This window comes from Cetorhinus maximus, chromosome 30 (genome assembly GCF_964194155.1).
Source record: "Cetorhinus maximus chromosome 30, sCetMax3.hap1.1, whole genome shotgun sequence".
NCBI lineage: Eukaryota > Metazoa > Chordata > Chondrichthyes > Lamniformes > Cetorhinidae > Cetorhinus > Cetorhinus maximus.
The window spans coordinates 17,531,519-17,554,195 of NC_135908.1; the positions used below are offsets into that span (position 1 = coordinate 17,531,519).

The window sequence follows — 22,677 nt, forward strand, 5'->3', positions numbered from 1 at the left end:
CAAAGTTTCAATGCTTCCTCATCCTTGAACTTGTATTAGAGGGAAAGGATGTGTGGGAATATCCAATAATACCTCAGCATACGGGCAAAAGAAGATACCTGATAACATCCGATAATACCCACATTGATATATATCTGGCAATATTCTCACGCCTGTTACTACTCGTGGTTTCAGTAGCTTTTTTGCTATTGAAAGAATAGTTTGTGTGCGGTGTGACATTAGTCACGGGTTGGGTGGCAGTTTGATGGGAAAAGGAAGAATGGCCAATTTTAATCAACAACAACAACAACTTGTATTTATATAGCACCTTAACATAATCTTATTTCACAAGGGGCTTCACAGGAGCATTGAAAGCAAAATTGGACGTGGAGCCACATAAGGTGATATTAGGTCAGCTGGCCAAAACTTGGTCAAAGAGGTAGCTTTTGAGGAGTATCTTAAAGGAGAAAAGCGAGGTAAAGATCACAGAGTTGTAGGGAGCGAATCCCAGAGCTTAGGCCCTACGTAACTAAAGTTATCATGGCCACCAAAAGGTGGAGTGATTAAAATTGGGGATGCTCAAAGGCTAGAGTTAGATGAGCACAGATCTCATGGAGGGTTGTGTGGCTGGAGGAGAGGAAAGGATAGATTCCTCCTGTAGGTGACTGTGTTTAATGGGAAGACAATGATCCACAGTCTGGTTACTGTCTGTGACATCAGATCCTGATCAAACACCTCTCTAACTCCTGAGCTTTCGATATACGACCTGGATAAACTGCGATGTCCTCATCCTGGACACCGTGTGTCTTTGGAGTTGGCCCCAGAATCTGTCAACCTGGACACATCAGGACATCTAGTTCTTCAATGTGAAAGTATTCACTGGCTTTCCTGTAATAATCAACAGCAACCATCTCACAAAAACTTTAACAGAACAAAAGTAAAACCCAAAACTTTTCACAGTTGTGTATTGTTGTTTTAATAGACGCTGGTCCACGAGCATTACAGAAAACATTTCTGAAGTACATCAAGCTTTGGAATAATTGAAACTGTGCCATCTTTCATGGTCTCAGGCCATTAGTACCTTAAGTAGCAGCAGATGACCGTGACTGTTTAGATAAAAAAAACGGGCTTACATTTATATAGCACCTTTCACAACCTCAGGAGGTTGCAAAGTGCTTCACAGCCAATGAAATGCTTCTGAGCTGCAGCAAACATGGTAATATAGAAAAAAATCCGTGGGCTGGTCTGGAGTAGAAGAGTCTTGGCCTATCTTGGGTTCACATTGGCACTGTTAAGTATTGTTCACAGTGAATTCTTGGATACTTGATTCAGTGGTTGAACGTAAATGTAAATAACTCGATCAAAGCCATCGCAGAGGGATAACAAATCAAGATGTGGAGGGAGGAAATTTTTGTGGAATGTCAGTCCTATTCACGTGGTAGCATTCTCATTCTCACCCATAATGTAGTCAGTGGCTGCATGTGGTTCAGAGGAGATTAATTCCCTGCTTTGGTCTCCAGTGCCCACAGGTCAATCAGGTTCAGAGGTTAACGAGGTCAACTGCCAAGAGTTATTCCTCACAGTGGTTGGATGCACCATTTTGGGACTGGACAAAGGAAATTCTGAAATGGTTGTAGAGAGGCCTACAGTTTGGGCTTTACAGTTGGATTTGTAACAGGAAAGAAAGCCAGGCATAAAGGGAGTGAAAAGTGGTTTAAGAATGTATCTTAACAACTTGGAACTTAAAGCACATATGGTGCTGAATATATTGGTTAAAATTGTTTTAATGATTCTGCTCTGAAAAGTGCCCTTGTTATCCAAGCTGCCAATGTGCAGAACCAACAGGGTCTGCATCAAGTGCAAGGAATCTTGGCTGTCTCAAACCAAATCTTTTCCACTGCCTCTTTACCTAGCGACCACAACTGGTGTAAACACTTCCAGCCAGTTCTTGCTGTGGTCAGAAGGTACTCCTCATTTTCAGGGTAAAGCAGAATATTGTATCTCGCCAGAACCAGAGACTGCAAAAACCGGCAGAGAACCAACAGAAACACAGCGTCGCGCTCCTCAGGGACTAAAGGGGTCACACTCTCGAAGCCTGAGAGAACATGGCCTCCAGCTCTTATGGGATCGCTGCTCTCCAGCATCAGATACATTATGGAAATGGCCACATCATATACATAGTAACCGTAATTCATGTCAGTGAAGTCCAGTATGCCAGAGATGTCCAACTCCTGCTGTAGTTGAGTCGGGTTGGAATTCTCAGCTGAAGAATGAACAGGCTGTACTAGAATGTTGGTGTGACTGAAATCTCCGTGATTTAGGCCTGGTAAAGACACAAACGTTACAATGTTTTATCATCCATCGCTCAAAACTTATAAATTGTAACTGGAACATCTCGCTCTGTTAAAGGTTTAGTTATATAGCTCGCGCTTGTTAAAATATCACACTCCCTTCGTCGCACACTCACTGTCACACTTTCTTGTATCATCTGACTCACTGTGAGCAATGCCACTGGAGATCAGCTGTCAATATATTGAAACGTTGGCTCCTGAGATTCCAATGGGACCCTGGGTCATGGGTCATGGGGAACCTGTACTGGGGGTGGGGGTGGGGGAGTGCGGGGGCAGGGTTGGGGTGGAAGGGAGGCAAATTTGGGCAAAATCTCGATCTTCCCGGATACTACCCTGTTCAAAATGGTGCAGATTCCAGGATGGAACAACAGCAACTTGCATTTATATAGAACCTTTAACATAGTAAAACAGCAGTGAAGAACATCAGGTATGTTCAAGATGACAGAATTGGCGGAATGCCGAGATCGCAGAGTATCGCTGGACTGGAGGAGGTTACGGTGACAGGGAGGGTTGTAGGGGTTGGGGGAAGTTACAGAGATAAGGAAGGTTGTAGAGGATCAAAGCGGTTACAGAGATAGAGAGGGCTGGATGGCTGAGGAGGCGACAGAGGTAGGGAGGGTAGCATGGGTTGGAGGAGGTGTCACAGATAGGGAAGGTTTAGTGGCTGGAGGAAGTTACAGGCATAGGGAGGGTTGTATGGGCTGGAGGAGGTCACAGAGACAGGAAGGGTTGTAGGGGTTGGAGGAGATACAGAGGTAGGGCAGCTGGAGGAGCCCGCAGAGATATGGAACATTTAGAGGCTGGAGGATGTTACAGAGATAAGGAAGGTTATAATGGCTGGAAGAGGTTTCAGGGTTAGGGAGAGTTGTATGGGCTGGAAGAGTTTACAGGGTTAGGGAGGGTTGTACTGGCTGGAGGAGTTTACAGGGTTAGGGAGGGTTGTATGGGCTAACGGAGGTTTCACGGTTAGGGAGGGTTGTATGGGCTGGAGGAGGTTTCAGGGTTAGGGAGAGTTGTACGGGCTGGAAGAGTTTACAGGGTTAGGGAAGGGTTGTATGGGCTGGAGGAGGTTTCACGGTTAGGGAGGGTTGTATGGGCTGGAGGATTTTACAGAGACAGAGAGGAATCAGAAGGCTATGGGGTTACCTAATGGAGTGGATACAGGTGGATTTTAAAGTTGCCAATGGGGTGGCCCACTCACTGACTGAAATAGCGATGAAAACCACCCCCCCACCATCGCTTTTCTCTGGGGAGACCCAGCCCTCTTCTGAGGCAATCAAGCACTTACCTGGGCAACATCACAGCCAATCAAGCAGGCCCAAACTCCAGGCCAATCAGAGGCCAGCAACTCTCCAGCAACTGCAGCACCACTAGAAACAGTGGCAACTGGCGGTACCACACTCGAGCCTTCAGGAGGGATTGTTGCTGGCTCCCGGGGGGAGAGGGGTAACTCTGGACAGGATCGAGGCTTATTGCAGAGGGGATTGAGTATAAAAGTAAGGAAGGGTGACTACAGCTGTTCAGAGCCTTAGTGAGACAGCATCTGGAATACTGTGTACAGTTTTGGCCTCCTTACTTAAGAAAGGATAAAATTGCATTAGAAGCAGCTCAGGGAAGATTCATTCGACTGATTCCTGGGATGAAGGGGTTATCTTATGAGGAAGGTTGGACAGGTGGAGCCTATACCCATTGGAGTTTAGTAGAATGAGAGGTGATCTTATCGAAAGGATCCTGAGGGACAGGGTATTTGCGAGAGGATGTTTCCTCTTGTGGGGGCGTCTAAAACCAGGGGGCATGGTTTTAAAATTATGGCTCCCCGATTTGAGACAAAGATGAGGAGAATTTATTTCTCTCAGGGGTTTGTTAGTCAGTGCAATTCTCTTCTCCAGACAGTGGTGGCCATTAGATATATTCAAGCGGAAATGGGCTGATTTTGGATTGACAAGGGAGTTAAGGGTTAGACAGGAAAGTGGAGTTCAGGCCATAATCAAATCAGCCATGATCTTATCGAATGGGGAAGCAGGCTTGAGGGGCCGAGTGGCCTACTCCTGCTCTTAATTTCGTGTCTGTTCTTATGTTTCGTCTTAATCTTTTGTGCATGAAAGTAAGATATGAAATGTGGCAACTCCAGTCTGATGTAAATCCTTAGTCCTAATTACAGACTGAAACTATAATCAATATCGTTTAAATGAACAAATAGGAAGACACCGGTTTGGGGATGGTGGAGATTCACTCTCACTTTCTCTCCACCTCACATGGAAAGTATTAGGATCGGCAGGGGTGGAGGTGCATTCTGGGTACTGGCCTATGGATGGCCTGTTATAGGCTCAGCCCGATATTCGATTCTGTTGACTACAGTAGATCTGATTGTCAAGTCAGCCGTATAACTGATGGGACATCGATTCCAGCGGTTTTAGAAATTTCAGCCCCGTAGGAATTTGGCCCAAGAGAGGTGGCCACTTACTTTTACGGAACTTGCTGAGATTTGGAAGTATCTTCTCCTTGAATTGCTGAATAATTTGCTCCACAATTTGACGATCGCTTCCCTCCTCCAGTGCGTCAAGGTACTTGTCCAGCATGGGAGTGTTTGAGAGCTTCCAGAGGAAGTCCTGCCGCTGCAGACTCTTCAGGGTAGGATGCTGGAATTCCTGACAATGAGATAAATCCATCACCAATACTTGGATCGTGCTGTGCGATAACAATAACTCCCAGGGATCCGCTGTGGAATCCTGTCTCCCTGCGCAACTCAGAATCAACAGTCCCAGGTTCCGGTACTCAAAACGTTCATATCTGACCCAGGAGAGAGGAAACAATGAGGTTGGGGCCCAGATGGATCTGCAGCAGTGCTACAGGTAAAGGGGAAACTGAGGTGAACTCAGTCCGCACTGCCAAACGTTCGATGCAGCTGATCCCCACCCAACATCAGCATGCAAAATCTATGTTCATAATACACAGCTCTTGTCTGTCCACACTTTTCTGATTGGTCAATGGGCTCATTTGGTGGGTGGAGCCTGGGGGTAGGTAGGGCACACAGAGGACTGGAGCAAGTCAGGCACTTAATGTATTTGGGGGTCTCTGGGAGCAGCTACATTCAGACATCGCAAACTAATTCCGTTGTTTCATTTTTATTTGTTTCAATTAATTTTATTGTCACTTTTTCACTCTGCAGCTGATATTGGGGGGTGGGGGGGGGTGGCGTTAGTATTTGTGCACGTGTTCTACAACAGCGATCCGCCCACCCCACCCCCTCCAGCCCAAAAAGAGAGCCTAGTTTCCTGAGAGTTTTACCTGGTGCTTGCTGCTTTGAGGATGATGTGCTCCGATGTGGTGTCGAGTGGAGGGTGTGAGGCTGCTAACTGTTTCAGGCACTGGCAGGGGTCCGGTGGGGGGTGGGGAGGCTGAATGTGGGGGGCATGTGTGTGTGGGCGATGGAGGGAAATCAACCCCAAAAAGAGACCAACAGCACAATTACCCAACTCGTGGGATTGGGAATGGAATGAAGTCTTGGGGTGGGGAGACGGCATGGGAAAGGGGTGAAGGTACGGTGAGAGTATGGCACCGGGAGGGGTTATGGCCATGGGCTGGATATGGAAGGGTGAGCAAGCTCGGCAGGGGAACGACATGGGGGGGGGCACATCAGGGAGAAGGTGTGGGAGGGGGAAATGTGGGATGCAGTTGGGTGAAGATGATATGAGAGGGATGAAAGGAATGAGATGGAAACAGCAAGAGAGGGTTTGGGATGTGGATTTATAGAAGCATTGTTACAATAAACATACTAATTTCACCGCAGATGTTTAGTGAGTTTCTGCTAGTTGATACTTAACAAACCACCAGGAAGCAGATTCCATTCCTAACGTCTCCTAATGGACCATTGTCTCTTGGGTGGCCTCGTCTCCCACTGTGACTCTCTCTATTAGAAAAAATCTTCAAGGAATTCACAGCAACATCTTACCTATTGTCATGGCTCTGGATATAATCACCGACAGCCCTTGTGTGGAACATCTGGATATTTTACAGTTTTTTTAAAAGACAAAACCAAATCTTTCCAAAATTCAGCTGTTGGTGATATCCGACTTCCTGCTTTTCGATGCTTAGGAGCATCTCTATCATGCCGGTAGACCACATGTGATGAAGAAAGCTTTTTGAGGAATCACTTCGTGATATATTTTGTATTGTCAGGCTAAAGAAACTTCAAAGCTGGTCTGATCTGTTACATTAGGGGGCATCATTGACCTAAACCACACAACAGTTTCCCTGGGTGCCACACGGCCATTTTTAGAGATAGTTCTTCAGATAAAGTACACTGACTTACTGCAAGAGCCTGGTTCATTTGGGCAAGAGTTTGGCCAGCTTTGTACAAGATCTGAGGTCCTATAGGCATTTGGGACAATGGAGTTCCAGGGAGGTAGGTCAGTAACCGGACCATATGAGTCTTATATTCTTCCCCACAACCTGTAAAAGATGATGCACAATGTTCTTGTTAGATTATCTTATTCCATTGAAATCTGAGTGATATCAATAGATAGTGATTTCTGATTAATTATAGTGTTTACAAGGATTTATTTAAATGTGGACATTTATTAAAAAGATAAATGTAAAATTTTTAAAGGTGTGTTGGCTGGTCAACTGTAACCTGACCCCAGTAACCAAGAACTAATACTTACCAATAGTTTCCAATGACATAATCTTGCCATCAATGGTTGAGATTGGTGTGGGTGAAGGAAATCCTTTCTCGTTCAAAAACATCATGGCTCGTGTTTGTGCTTCTATCAAATCGGCATCCTGGCTTTCAACAGCGTTCATCACTTTGAGGACATAGCTCTTACTGTGACTTCCAGTCCCCTGGCTCTCAGACACCAGGATGTGGAAGTTCTGGTCATCGTAACTGGGCATCGGTTGGACACTGGAGACCTTCAGACCATACAACCGCTCGGCCAACTCAACAGCCTGGGCCTCACTCAGCGAGGGTTTGGTTAGAGCAGGTTTCTCTGTACAGGACATCTGAGAAACACCAAAATAATTAAGCTGATTAAATAAGGGAATGTGATGCACCAACAAATGTAACTTATTCATAACTCGCTCATACACTGTCTCTGTGATGCCAAGTACTATATGGCATCATCAACAGGTGTTTTGTTAAAGTGTTTTTGAAGTATTATTATAGTTCATGCTCTTTCCTCCAAAACCATTATTGTATAACTGTTCAAACACCAGTCCCTGTAAGCAGGTTAATGTATGTTAATGTGTATTATTGAGGTTAAAGATATACACATGCAGGGCATTGATTGATTAAGTATCTTGAGCACATATAAGAAGAGAATTCCTCATGTGACTCCACATTCACAGCAATGTGGTTGTCTCTTAACTACCCTCTAACATGGCCTAGCAAGCCACTTAGTTCAAAGGCAATTAGCGGAGGCCAACATAGGCTGGCCTTGCCAGTGATGCCCACATCCCATAAAAGGAGAAAATAAAAATGTATTCATTTATTCACAGGGCTTTGTATCAGCCGTGGCTCAGTGGGAGAGTCCTTGTTCCTGAGTTAGAAAGTCATGGGTTCAAGTTCCGCTGTAGGACCTGAAAAATCAAGGTTGACCCTCTGGTGCAGTACGACAATGCCGACAGCAGTGTGCTGCACTGTTGATGATGCTGTCTTTTGGATGAGATGTCAGCCTTGTCTGCCCCCTCAGGTTGATGTAAAAGATCCCATAGTGGTATTCAGTAAAGAGCAGGGGAGTTATCCCTGGTGTCCTGGCCAATATTTGTGCCGCAATCAACATCACCAAAATGGATTATCTGATTATTCTCAGACTGGGAGTTTGCTGTGTGCAAATTGGCTGTCACATTTCCTGCATTACTACAGTGACTACACTCTCTGCCTGTATTGTCTGCTGCCTTGAGAAGTCCATGTCCCATGGCCATGTAGGTTGTGCAAGGCTGCAGTTCCTCTTCCAATATTTGAGGGATCTGTTCCTCAAGTTTTCCTTGCACTTCAGCCCCACGCCCCTGCCCTTTGGACACCCGGAGCAGAAGGGACGGGCAGACTGGAGGACCTCTTTGTTAGCCTGCCCCTAGGGCCTGTCCAAGGTGGCCATTAACAGGTCCAGGCTGCAGGTGGCTGAGGGAGTCATTCAACCCGACTCTCTGCCCTCTTCCATGGCTATGTCAAGGGAACATCTGTTTATAAAAAAAACCCAGAGGCAATTTCTGAAGAAAGAATATCCAACACCACAGGTTTCTTTTTTTTTCTGCAAGCAAAAAGCTGAAGGCTGGGCTGCTCATCTCTGAGAAAAAAAGGGCCCATTTCTTGACTCTGTCAGCTGAGTTCAATTTTGGAGCTTCAGGAGTGCTTGATGGGGGTGAGGTACAGAAGCCATTGAAGTCTGTGTGAGAGAGGAATTTGCTACTGTCCACAGGTACAGTCGAATTGCTTTCTTTGTCTCAGGCCTTGTCTGGGTGAAAAATACAGGGTGTATTCTTTGGGAGGCTGATTCTGTTAAGGGTCTGATTAATTCTGGAGTTCCCACGGGTCTGTCCCCTGTTCAAGTCTGCCGCAGGTGAGGTGGAAGCCATTTTAAAACCATTGAGAGAGCCATTTTCAGCAGGTGAGGGGTCAGCACCGAGGCTCTAACTCACTCAAAGCCACCTCCACTGAAACCCTTTCGAGGTGTCCTCAAAGCAACCCCAAAGAGGTCAAACGTCTCCACCGACTCATAGGGACTGACCAAAATGGGAGAAGGCTCCTTTGGGAAGGTACCGAATACAGAGACACTCCATCGGGAACACGCGGAGGTTAAGTCAAGGCAGCGGAAACGGTGGGAAAACATCCTAAGCAACTCATCCAACTGACCTTCCACACAACACCTGCTCAGACGTGGCAGAGTCTGGAGACCGCGCTCTGGACTTATCAGCCATTTGAGAACCCTCCAAACCTGAGCAGAGGCAAGTCATCCCTGAACCCGGGTGGGGGGAGAATGCCTAAGGAGAAACAGACACTGGTGTTATCTAATTTGAATTTAAACAGCATTTCTTTTGTATGTTTCGTGACTTATGTTATTTTAGCGAGGAATGCACAGTGCTCCACGTGGTACGGGATTTCAACTTGTACATTGGTTTTTCCAGGTGAGAGATATCCGAAGGAACCTAACTCCGGCCTTAGCATTGATTCCTATGGGAACCCCCGATTCACTTAGGCCAGGATTTCCCGGTCTGAAAGCGGGGTGGGGGGGGGGGGGGGGGGGCGAGGCCCTCTCGCCAACACGTAAAATGGGGCATGGTGATGTCAGGCGGAACTCCCAACGTCACCCTGTGTCATTTAAATTTTCAGGTCAACGGGCGCTCAGCCAAACCAGCTGTGCGCCCGCCGACCTGTCAATGGCCAATTGAGGCCTTTGACAAAGTCATTAACATAATTAGTGGACCTGCCCGTCTAACCTTAAGGGAGCCCTGGCGGGCATTAGAGAAAGCATGGAACCTCATCCACGGGCGGGATGAGGTTTCTTGAATGTTTATAAATTTTTAATAAAAGTGAAACAAAAGTGATGGACATGTCCCAACTCATGTTGACAGCGTCACATGAGGGGACACGTCAGGGAAAATTTTTTTTTCTGTTTTCAATATTTTTTAATATCTAGCCAATCTCCCTGAGGCAGCACCTAGCCTCAGGGAGATCAGTGCACTCTTTGGCGGGCGTGCGCGAAAGAGCGCACTCTCAGCTGAGGGAATTCTGCTGCCCCCGCCCGCACAGGGGGCACATAGCGCTTCCTTGTGGATGTCACACTGGGTGGGCCTTAATTGGCCCGCCCACGTAAAATGGCGGCACGCCCCCCCCCCCTCCACACGCCCGCTCTTGAAAGCTCCCTCCTCGATGGGAGGAAAATTCTGCCCTTAAAGTTGTTTCACTTAAAGTCATGATTTTCAGGAATGCAACCAATACATTATGCAAGGACTTGCTGTATTAAGTTGAAGATTGGCGTCTGATTTCCTACTTCACTTTCTAACTACAGAAAGAATTAACAAAGCAGACTGAGTATCCTAGGAACTAAGCCCTGAACTTTAATCATCTGCCATCTTTGAGTGATCAACTGAGTATTTCAGAATGAGTCCTGACTTGCAGCAAACTATAGGATATGTGCCTGGCCTGTTTTTTTCAGATTGGGAAACTCCAGTGTGTTGTTATGACAGGGGACTAACAACACCTGTAGGCAATTTGGACTTTTAAGGAAGACCTGTGTTTTGTTTAAACAGAAATACAAGTAAAGACACCGAGCAAAAGATGGCTGATAATGTGAAGTGAACACTTTCTGGAAAATTCCTATGTGGATTACACTTGACAGAATGGCCCCAAGAGGAAATGGAATGTTGCACCTGAAAGGTTTCAAGGCCTTCTTCAAACAGAGGTACTTGAAAGGGAGATAGGAAAGATGCAAGAGACTGAACTTTAATCTCCCGTGGTGGCAAAAACAAAAGATTGATTTGCATGTATCAGCAGACATCCAAAATCTCCTGTTGATTTATAGCTCAGAATGTGTAAACGGTCTGAAAGGAAAAGAACTGGTACGAGGCAGAGTATTTTCCCCTTCCAGAATACGCAGGGAAAAATTAGTTAAAAAGCTAATGTGCTGATGTGTGATTGTGTGTGACAGCAAGCAGAAGAACAAGCTAGTCACCCCTCTGCAGCTTGCAGGTAAAAGATCTCTCTCCCTCTCTCTCTGTTGCTGGAGGCAAAGCTCAGCAGAAGCCACAATCCAAAGAAAATAGGACAGCCTTTCAGCCTCCCTGCAGAACCAAGTGTCTCCAAACTAACTGCGAAACTGCCAAATCTCCCAGCACCACTGGAATCACCCAACTTAACGGCTGCAGTGTACCACTACCTATGCCTCACGGAGAAGCCAAAGACTGATTCGTATAATTCTTTTAACTTTTATTTGGACCCTTAACCTGTCATTTCTGATTTGTGTGTTTGTGTGCTGCATTTTTATTAATTTTTTCTCAGGTTCTAGTAATGAATAAACTTACTCTTTCTTTGACTCAAGAAAGCCTGGTGAAATTGGCTCCTTCGAAAAAGTAAAATATGTATGGACTGGGAAAAGTTATCCACAGGGGAATTAACCCTGCTGTGACCAGCCGAGGGGGTTGAATAAAGAAGGGGAGCCAGTTAATTCCTCCTCACCAGGGCGCATAACAAAATTGGGGTCCCATTGGGGAAGTTGACGAATCGGGAGACCTCCCTCAGGTCCCGGTTGTAACAGTGGACATGGGTTCTCTGTTATATATAGGGAAACCCCAAGGCCAGAGTTTCTCCCTCATCGGGCAGGCTCAGCGGGGCCAATTAAGGCCCGCCCTGCGTGGATCATGAGCGGTAGCGCTGAGCGCCGCCTGTGTGGGAGGGGGGAGGAGGGAGAGTCGGGCCTAGTGCGTAGTTCGAGCATGCGCGCGAAAGAGCGCTTCAATCTCCCTGGGGCACGGAGCTGCCTGAGGGAGATTGATGCGCTTTTAAAAAAAATTAATAAAGGCAATTAAAATTTAATGAAACATGTCCCCTCATGTGATTGTGTCACAAGAGATGGGGCATGTTTCCAATTGCAAAATAAAGGTTTTATTTAATTTGTATTAGCTTTAGGAAACCTCGTCCCACTCGTGGATGAGGTTTCCTAAAAAAACGTAAAGGCCGTTTGGCCTTTTAGCCTGGCCCACCAGCCGTTAGGTTGGACAGGCAGCATGCATTTCAAGTTAATGAACTCATTAATGGCCTTAATAGGCTTTTCAATTATCATCGGTGGGCGCGCAGCCAACTCCGCCGCACGCCCACCGAACGAGATATCACGCGAGTGCACGATGATGTCAGGACGCACGCCCAATATTCATCGCGCGTCGAACATAAAATTCTGGCCCAACAGTGCATAACAGGTTAAAACTGCTGTTCAGATCTATTCAATTGTGAAATGCACAAAAAATGTCTGTTTTGAAATAAACTGGAGTCACTTTTGCTTTTCTCAGCAGTGTAAGAAATGGCATGGTGAGCTTTTATAATATATCCACAGATTACTAATTATTCTGCAACGACTATGCAAGACCCGGTCTAGAGCAGTGGAGACATTACCTCATTGACCATCTATGAGCAGATATAATGAATCAGCCAAGCTGCTGGAAGGAGCGATGTGGGATGAATGGGATGTGTTATCAATGGACTGGGTGGAGATAAGAACAAGGACATTACTGGTACCCACACATTCTCAGTAGTGAGGAAACAGATGGTTACCAGGCAGGCTCATTGAAGGGAGATTAATCAGACAAGCTTAGAACATGCTGACATAATGCAGTACCCTAGAGTGACCTAACTACACAAATAAAAACACAGACATTGGGGCTTTTTAGGGACTTTTAAACTGGTCTTACTGAGGTGAACTAGGACAGTTAAGGACAAGACGCTTTCAATTTCCTGAAGAGGTCCACGGGATGTGAATTATAATGTTATAATGAAGAGTGCAGGAGGGCATGCCATGAGCAGCACCAGGCATACTTAAAAATAAACCTGGTGAAGCTACAACACAGGACTACTTGTATGCCAAACAGCATAAGCAGCAAGTAATAGACAGGGCTAAGCGATCCCACAACCAACGGATTAGATCTAAGCTCTGCAATCCTGCCACATCCAGTCATGAATGGTGGTGGATAGTTAAACAACTCACTGGAGAGGGAGGCTCCACAAATATCCCCATCCTCAATGATGGAGGAGCCCAGCATATCAGTGCAAAAGATAAGGCTGAAGCATTTGCTACAATCTTCAGCCAGAGGTGCTGAGTGGATGATCCATCTCAGCCTCCTCTGGAGGTCCCCAGCATCACAGATGCCAGTCTTCAGCCAATTAGATTCACTTCACATGATATCAAGAAACAGCTGAAGGCACTGGATACTGCAAAAGCTATGGACCTTGACAACATTCCGGCAATAGTACTGGAGACTCGTGCTCCAGAACTTGCCGCGCCCCTAGCCAAGCTGTTCCAGTACAGCACCAACACTGGTATCTACTCAGAAATGTGGGAAATTGCCCAGGCATGTCCTGTACACAAAAAGCAGGACAAATCCAACCCGGCCAATTACCGCCCCATCAGTCTATTCTCCATCATCAGTAAAGTAATGGAAGGGGTCATCAACAGTGTGATCAAGCGGCGCTTGCTTAGCAATAACCTGACGCTTAGTTTGGGTTCCGCCAGGGTAACTCAGCTTCTGACTTCATTACAGCCTTGGTTCAAACATGGACAAAAGTGCTGAACTCCAGAGGTGAGGAGAGAGTGACTACTTTTGACATCAAGGCAGCATTTGACTGAGTGTGGCATCAAGGAGCCCTAGCAAAACTGGAGTCAGTGGGAATCAGGGGAAAAACTCTCCACTGGTTGGAGTCATACCTAGCACAAAGGAAGATGGTTGTGGTTGTTGGAGGTCCATCATCTCAGCTCCAGGACATCACTGCAGGAGTTCCTCTGGGTAGTGACCTAAGCCCAACCATCTTCAGCTGCTTCATCAATGACCTTCCTTCCATCATAAGGTCAGAAGTGGGGATGTTCGCTGATGATTGCACAATGTTCACCATTCACGACTCCTCAGATGCTGAAGCAGTCCATGTCCAAATGCAGCAAGACCTGGACAATATCCAGGCTTGGGCTGACAAGTGGCAATTAACATTCATGCCACACAAGTGCCAGGCAATGACCATCTCCAATAAGAGAGAATCTAACCATTGCCCCTTGACATTTAATGGCATTACCATCACTGAATCCCCCACTATCAACATCCTGGGAGTTACCATTGACCAGAAACTGAACTGGACTAGCCACATAAATATTTTGGCTACATGAGCAGGTCAGAGTCTAGGAATTCAGCGGTGAGTAACTCACTCCCCAAAGCCTGCCCACCATCTACAAGGCACAAGTCAGGAGTTTGGTGGAATACTCTCCACTTGCCTGGATGAGTGCAGCTCCCACAACACTCAAGAAGCTTGACACCATCCAGGACAAAGCAGCCCGCTTGATTGGCACCACAAACATTCATTCCCTCCATCACCGATGCACAGCGGCAGCAGTGTGTACCATTTACAAGATGCACTACAGGAATTCACCAATTCTCCTTAGGCAGCACCTTCCAAACTCATGACCAGTACCATCTAGAAGGACAAGGGCAGCAGATACATGGGAACACAACCACCTGGAAGTTCCCCTCCAAGCCACTCACCAACCTGACTTGGAAATATATCACCGTTTCTTCACTGTCACTGGGTCAAAATCCTGGAACTCCCTCCCTAACAGCACGGTGGGTGTACCTACACCACATGGACTGCAGAGGTTGAAGAAGGCAGCTCACCGCCATCTTCTTGAGGGCAATTAGGGATGGGAAATAAATGGTGGCCTAGCCAGTGACACCCACATCCCTTGAATGAATAAAAAAAATTGGTGCCCATCCCTATTTGTCCTTGAACTGAGGGCTCGCTAGGCCATTTCAGAGGGCAGTTAAGAGTCAACCACATTGCTGTGGATCAGAGTCACATGTAGGCCAGAACAGGTAAGGACAATTTTCAATTCCAGATTTTTTTTTCCAAATTAAATTCCACCAGCTGCCATGGAGGGATTTAAACATATGTCCCACAGAATCATTACAGCGCAGAAGGATGCCATTCGGCCCATCATGTCCGCACCACTCCCTCGAGTCAGCATTTCACTTAGTGCCATTCTCCCCATAACCCTACACATGATTGTTTGAAAAGAAATAATCTCCAGGGCATTAGCCTGGGCCTCTGGATTACTAGTCCATTACCCGCTAGGCTACCGTCTCCCGTCTGGTTAGGAATCCTTTTTTTGCTGCACTTATATAGGGGTTCCCAAAAAATAAAAAACCCTTCACCAACTATCTCTGGTGATAAATATACATGGATCCTTTTATAAAAGGTTCATGACAAGGCTTGCAGTGAGTGGACAAATGCTGAATGTGGAACTCACTGTCGCAGAGTGTTTGAGGCAAATATCATAAATGCTTTCAAAAGGATGTGGGGAAAAGGGGATAGAAAGATACTGAAAGGCTGAGGTTGTGTAAATGGAATGGGGGGAGGCTCATGCGGCGTGTACACACCAGCAGGGACTAGTTGGGCCAAATGGCCTGTTTCTGTTCTGGTATAAAACTCCAACCATCTGCATCCTGAGTAGCGACTAGAAAAATGAAGCACAGCAGATAAACCTCTAGTTCCCAAGGGTGCTTCATCCTTTGGAGTTCAAACAAGTTATTTGTGTCGAGCATTTAAGATCTTAATTCGTCAGACACAGAGAGATTGGCCCGAGACCATTGCTGTTCCTGAGATTTGAGGATGCTAATAATGGATTATAAACTTCAAGTTAAGAAGATAGTTTTTGTCATGGGCGGTGGGGGGGAGGTTGGCGAGTGGGAACCTTGGGGGATATAAGCAGCGGGGGTCACCATGGAATAGTTCTGACTCTTTACCCTTTCCTCCACTGCAGGCAGATAGCATCAAGCTCACCCAAGCTCCGTCCATGTGGAAAACTGCTGTGCAAGAATAGGCACAGGAGCTAAACGCAACCTTTCCTGCCCCCACACTCCTGTACACATCAATTGGTCTTAAGGCAAGTGAGAGCTGACAGAGGGCGGGGGGGCGGGGGTGAGCCGGGAATCAGACAGATGTGGGGGGGAAAATTGGGAAAAGGATGAGCGAGGGGTGTGAGAGGAAGAGAATGGGGAGGTAGGGAAAGAACAGGAGGATACTTATTAAAACTTTTCATTTAGAATTATTCAATGAATGAAACCATTACTCTACCTGACAGCTCATCCTTGAACGCTCGGAGATTCATAAGGGAAATCTCAAGGAACTCAGAATCCCCTGGCCAACTGAGAATTAAAAGCTACACAAGCTTTCAAATCGTAATCCACTTTCTATACAGTTCCTGAAACCTCCCACTGGGGACTACAAACAAATACATCCCTGTGCATACAAAAGCCTGAACATTTGTTCCCCTCTTTTAAAGAGACCTCTGATGATGCTATACGGCCTCTGACATCCTAAAGCAGCTCACAGGCAGCGAGGAGCTTTGTAATGTAGGAATTGCAATTTGAGCACAGCAAGGTACCGCAAACTGCAGTTAGATAGATGATCAGGTATTGTTTTAATGATGTTAATTGAGGGCTAACCGCTGGCCAAGGCTCATTCGGCAGCACCTTCCAAATCTGCAAATCTCCCATCTGAAAGGACAAGGGGTAGCAGACACATGGGAACACCATCACCCAGAAGTTCCTCTCCTTGTTTCTAAGGGTATCCAGTAATGTGGCTAAAACATGGTGGGATAAATGTATTAAACATCTAAATCAGCCAAGATCTAACCAAGCGGTGGAACAGACTTGAGGGGCTGAATGGCCTCCTCCTGTTGTGAATGCTGGACAAATCTATTCCAATCTGCACTTCAACCATCTATTGGGTCAGTAATTCCACCCAAATTGGACAACCTACCAGGCAGTTATGGATTGATTATTTAACCTCAGCCACTGTTCAGGGGGGTAGCCTCTTAGTCAAAAGACCCTGGTTGAAAATCCCACTCCAGAGAGTGGAGCATATGACATGGGCTGACACCCCAGTGCAGTACTAAGGCTGCACATTCAGAGGTGCAATCCTGTGGATGAAATATTAAACCGAGATCTGCCTTCCCTCTCAGCTGGATGTGAAAGATCCCATAGCAATTTTTAAAGCGTGGGGGAGTTTGCCTGGTATTCTGTATTCGTTCAGTTACTGCCCATCCCTAATTGCCCTTGAGAAGGTGGTGGTGAGCTGCCCTCTTGAACCGTTGCAGTCCATGTGGTGTAGGTACACCCACAGTGCTGTTAGGGAGGGAGTTCCAGGATTTTGACCCAGCGACAGTGAAGGAACGGCGATATATTTCCAAGTGAGGATGGTGTGTGGCTTGAAGGGGAACTTGCAGGCAGGGCTGGAGAGAGCAAGATGCAGATGGTGCCAAACAGTGTGTTTTAAATGGAGTTTCACATCGTCTAGACTGAGTAGCCAGAACCACGAGCCCCACTTCAAACAATCGGAAGCAGAGCTTTTTAAAGCCGCTTTGTCAGTGTCAGTGTCAATTTCACTTTTTTTGGAAAGCCCGCCAGAAATCCACGAAGCTGCTCGAAGGTCAACAGCGACGCAGCGACTGTCAGGGGAGTGTTCCTGCTCGAAAAATGGCAAGTGAAACCCCGGGGATTTTAGAACCAATTGGATGCTCTGTGTGTGGGACGGTGGGTGAGGGGCGGTAGGTAAGGACGTTGGAGGAGGGGTGGGGAGGTTGCGGGGGAGGTGAGGAAGGGTTTGGAGGGAGGTTGGAGGAGGTGGCAGAGGAGTTACGGTGTGGGGGGAAGGTGGGGTTTGGAAGGGGGTTGGGGGGTGTGGTTGGGGGATGGTTGGAGGGGAGGTTTGAGTGCAGATTGGGGGGAGGTTGGATGTTGGGGGGAGGTTGGAGTGGAGGTTCGGGGGTGGTTGGAGTGGGGGTTTGGGGGAGGTTAGAGGTATGTTGAGGGGAGCTTGGAGGGGTTTGGGGGGAGGTTAGACGGGGAGTGGGGGGGGCGGTTAGGAAAGCAGTTGTAGGAGAGGTTGGAGGGGGATCGGTGCAGGGAGGTTGAGGGGGATTAGCTACACATTTGAATTGCTTTGTAAATGCAGTGATTTCTTTGTAGCCACTTTCCCAACATCAATTGATTGCTTTTTGATTAGTTATCCTTGGAGAATCAGCATCTGGCCTCCAGTTTCACCATTGCTGCAGCCATTCTGCCTAATGCAGGCATCATGAAAGAAAGACAAAGCCTCCATTCATACAGCACCTTTCACGATGACCCAAATCACTTTACAGTCAATGAAGTACTTTCGAGTTGCAGTCACTGATATAATGTAGGCAGTGTTATCAAATTGCAGAACAGGCTCGAGGGGCCGAATGGCCTACTTCTGCTCTTAATACGTATGTTCATATGTCATTCTGGGATGGATGAGATGAACTGGGCTAGATGGCCTTTGTTATCCATAATTATTTTGCGAACAGAGGGTGGAATCATGGCTGGAGTTCTGGTTATTTTGTTGCTAACAAGAATTTACTGTGAGTGGGCTTTGTGGGGTGAAATTGCCAGAACAGGAGTGCATAATGGGCTCAGTGAGTCAGTAATCTGTTTTACACTGCACATGATTCTCAAGACTCTTCCCCATTGACTTCAATCTTGTCATTTTTGTCTACTTACCTATGACTCCACTGTATCTTGATGCTTTTTGAGATTTTTGAGCATTGAAATATTATAATAAAGTTGTGTTGCAGAGTAGATATTGCAAATATATTGTAATGAGAAGCTGCAGAGTCTTCAGATTTGCTGATCAAGAAAACACAGATGCAGTTGTGAACCATTCAGTCTTTGTCCTCTGGCCTCTTATAAATTGCATTGCACAGAGACACCTGAGGTCTCCAACGTTTCTCACTGACAGTGAAGACCTATGTTGTTCAATCATTCCACTTTGTTGCTCAGGAGTCATTTGACCTTTCTACCCACTGAGATTACTGATAAAATAGAATCCAATTACAGCTCTGGCATGAAATAATTATATTGAATAATATCATGCACCCAGGCAGAAGAAAGAATTCTTTACATCTACAAAATGGAAACGATCTTGTGCAGTTTATCTGGGTTAAAAGTATTGAATATTTCCCCCAAATATCAATTTACTGTCACCATGTCCAAATGGTGCAATGTGCAGAACAAGTTAATGTGCGCTGAGGCAGTCACCGAAATCATTGTTATCATCTGCACAACGTTATAAATAACTAATGGGATATTTTCCTGTTAAATATTACATTGATGCTGTTAAAGTAAAATTTGTACTCACTGGTTTGTTTAATAGTCATGGTGGGATCACCTTTTGGGTGCACATAAACTAACACTGCATGATAAAACTGCTCTTAATACTAATGGCCCATGCTGCATCTATATCAGACAATATTTGTAAGCAGATGCCAACAATGGGCTTCGTCATTTTACGAGGACCTTTCTGTGGTTGTTTGGTGAATTGATTGGTGAATCTGGAAAAGGGCAAAAATATCATGCGTGATTGAGGGGGAGGGTAAAGTGGTGGGGGGTTGCGGGGGAGGAATAAGAGGCCCGAAATCAGGAGAAGCATCGGGGTCCATGATTTCTCTCCCTAGCCTTGCTTGCAGGTGGTGGTATTCCGATCATGATCGCATCACTTTTGTGGGAGTTTGCTGTGTGCAAATTGGCTGCCACATCTCCTACATTACAACAGCGAATCCACTTCCAAAATACTCCATTAGCTGTAAAGTGCATTGGGATGTCTGGTGATCATGAAAAACAAATCTTACCTTTCTTTCTTTCTAAAATTTATCTCCAACTTACTTTGGTGCCCGGAACATGTTCAGGAGTCACATGGACCAGCTATTACCTGTTGAACCACTTACCTTCTACCTGAGATGATCTTTGTCCTTATAAAGATGGGTGGTGCAGTTAAGGAAAAATTCAAATCTTTGCCACTGTTCACTTGGTCTGAAACACAATGGTGACCCACACAATGGTGACCCTAACAGTCACCCTGTTCCAAGCCCGGGTTGCATGAATTTTGGGCGCGATATATCAATGTTTGTGAGATTCCATAGTGCAGCTCCTGGGCTAATGATTAACAGCGTGATCAAAGGTGGGGAGAGATCACAATCTCTCTCCATTGCTGAATTTAAAATTGAGGATTCGGAAGAACAGTTCACATTGCCATAACTGAGTTGACACTTGCTAAGTCAGCGGATATAGTAACAATGGTAATGCTGGTCCTGAAACACGAGTGTCGAGATCCCACTCCGAAAGGTGCACATTTCATTTCTCCAAAAGTCAAAGCTAATTTGCACCCGGCGTGAGTGCAGATTTGAACTGGGGACTCAAACAAATTGAGTCAACTTTGAAGATTATACCATGACCTCAGCTGCTGGTTTACAACATAACGACTCCATAGGATTACATCGGATATATGGCACAGAAACAGGCCATTCGGCCTAACCAATCCATGCCGATGTTTATGCTCCACTCAAGGCTCACCCCATCTTTCCTCATCTAAATCTATTATCTTAACCCTCCCTTCCCTTCTCCCTCAAATACTTGTCTATCTATCCAAGTTGAGCGGAATGCCTGAGGTGGCGGCTGCGCTAAGGGCGATGCCAGGCATCGAAGCAGTTGCTGACTAAAGTCACCAAGAAGCCGCCCAAGAAATGGAGGAAATCTTGTAAGCAGAGCTATTCCACTTACCTGTGCAAGGGGCCGACCCAGGTCCACCCTTCTACCAGGGCTTCGTCCAAGGCCACGAGTGTTATGAATTCCTCCATTGTCGACATTTTCGAGTGCGTTGCCTCCGAGGCCTCACACCTCACTCACTACAACAAGCGCCGCACCATCTCGGCCAGGGAGATCCAGAGCACTGTCCGCCCCATGCTGCCAGGGGAACTGGCCAAACACGCCATCTCCGAAGGCACGAAAGCGGTCACCAAATACGCCAACTCCGTTTGGTCAATCATTCTAAAGATTATTCTATTGTATACACTTATACTATACTTGTGTATCCATACTATTATATATACTTACAAAATACTTGTCTTTCTATACTATTGTAGACACGTTACACTCTACTTGTCTATCGACACTATTGTATGCACTCATACTATACTTGTGAATCTATACTATCCCATCCAACCACTCCCTGTGGTAGCGAGTTTCACATTCTCAACAGCCTATGGGTAAAGAAGTTTCTTTTAAATTCCCTATTGGATTTCTTGGTGACTATCTAGTACTGAAGGTCTCTAGTTATGCTCTTCCCCACAATGGGAAACATTCTCTCTGCATCCACTCTATCTAAATCTTTCAGAATTTTAAAGGCCTCTATCAGTATTGGACATTGTTGGAAGTGACAAGATCCTGAAGGAGTACAGTCCAGACCATGGCAATATGGTCAAGGCACTGCCCAGGAGGGAACAGCAAAGCAGAGAATTTTTTAAATGTTTGTTCATGGGATGTGGGCTTCGCTGGCTGGGCCAGCATTTATTACGCATCCCCTAATTGCCCTTGAGGAGGTGGTGGTGAGCTGCCTTCTTGAACCGCTGCAGTCTGAATGGTGTAGGTACACCCACAGTGCAGTTAGGGAGGCAGTTCCAGGATTTTGATCCAGCAGTTTTTATAGGAGATTCCATAGTTAGGGGGACAGATCGGCATTTCTGTAACCATCATCATGAATGCTGTCCCAGACACCAATAGAATCGCAGACACTTCCTACTACCTCCCCCGGACCATGACCCCACCACTGAACATCAAGCCATTGTTTCCAGTACTGTTACTGACCTCATCTCCTCTGGAGATCTTCCTTCCACAGCTTCCAATCTGATAGTCTCCCAAGCTCGGATGGCCCGCTTCTACCTCCTACCCAAAATCCACAAACAGAACTGTCCTGGCAGACCGATCGTGGCAGCCTGTTCCTGCCCCACAGAACTCATTTCTCGTTATCTTGACTCCCTTCTCTCTCCCCTTGTCCAGTCCCTTCCCATCTACATCCGTGATTCCTCTGACACCTTACGTCACATCAACAATTTCCAGTTCCCTGGCCCCAACCGCTTCCTCTTCACCATGGATGTCCAATCCCTCTACACCTCCATCCCCCACCAGGATGGTCTGAGGGCTCTCTGCTTCTTCCTCGAACAAAGGCCCAAACAATCCCCATCCACCACCACTCTCCTCCGTCTGGCTGAACTTGTTCTCACACTGAACAATTTCTCCTTAAACTCCTCTCACTTCCTCCAAATAAAAGGTGTGGCTATGGGTACCCGCATGGGCCCCAGCTATGCCTGTCTCTTTATGGGGTATGTGGAACATTCCTTGTTCCAGTCCTACTCCGGCCCCCTCCCACAACTCTTTCTCCGGTACATCGATGATTGCTTTGGTGCTGCTTCATGCTCTTGTCCAGACCTGGAAAAATTTATTAATTTTGCTTCCAATTTCCACCCCTCCATCATTTTCACATGGTCCATCTCTGACACTTCCCTTCCCTTCCTTGACCTCTCTGTCTCAATTTCTGGTGATAAGACTGTCCACCAATATTCATTGCAAGCCCACCAACTCCCACAGCTACCTCAACTACAGCTCCTCACACCCAGCTTCCTGTAAGGACTCCATCCCATTCTCTCAGTTCCTTCGCCTCCGTCGCATCTGTTCTGATGATGCCACTTTCAAAAACAGTTCCTCTGACATGTCTTCCTTCTTCCTTAACCGAGGTTTTCCACCCATGGTG

The 22,677-nt window shown here is 46.4% G+C and overlaps 1 protein-coding gene across 1 annotated transcript; it reads right to left on the reverse strand.

The window, feature by feature from the left end:
- Positions 1-930: 930 nt before the first annotated feature.
- LOC144670107 (hydroxylysine kinase-like) lies at positions 931-16,300 on the reverse strand. The gene is made up of 5 exons (XM_078532537.1): positions 16,150-16,300; positions 6,995-7,331; positions 6,643-6,782; positions 4,795-4,978; positions 931-2,302 (listed from the first exon to the last, which is right to left on the reverse strand). Exons 1-5 carry the CDS (start codon positions 16,159-16,161, stop codon positions 1,833-1,835), a joined length of 1,143 nt encoding a protein of 380 aa, XP_078388663.1. The 5' UTR covers positions 16,162-16,300; the 3' UTR covers positions 931-1,832.
- Positions 16,301-22,677: the final 6,377 nt, after the last annotated feature.

What these genes read in the sequence shown, in the direction of transcription:
- LOC144670107 (XM_078532537.1), bottom strand. An exon ending in TATGTCATTGGAAACTATTG is followed by an intron (nt 6,783 to 6,994) that starts GTAAGTATTAGT and finishes CATCTTTTACAG; the next exon opens with GTTGTGGGGAAGAATATAAG. An exon ending in AAATGAACCAGGCTCTTGCA is followed by an intron (nt 4,979 to 6,642) that starts GTAAGTCAGTGT and finishes TCTCATTGTCAG; the next exon opens with GAATTCCAGCATCCTACCCT.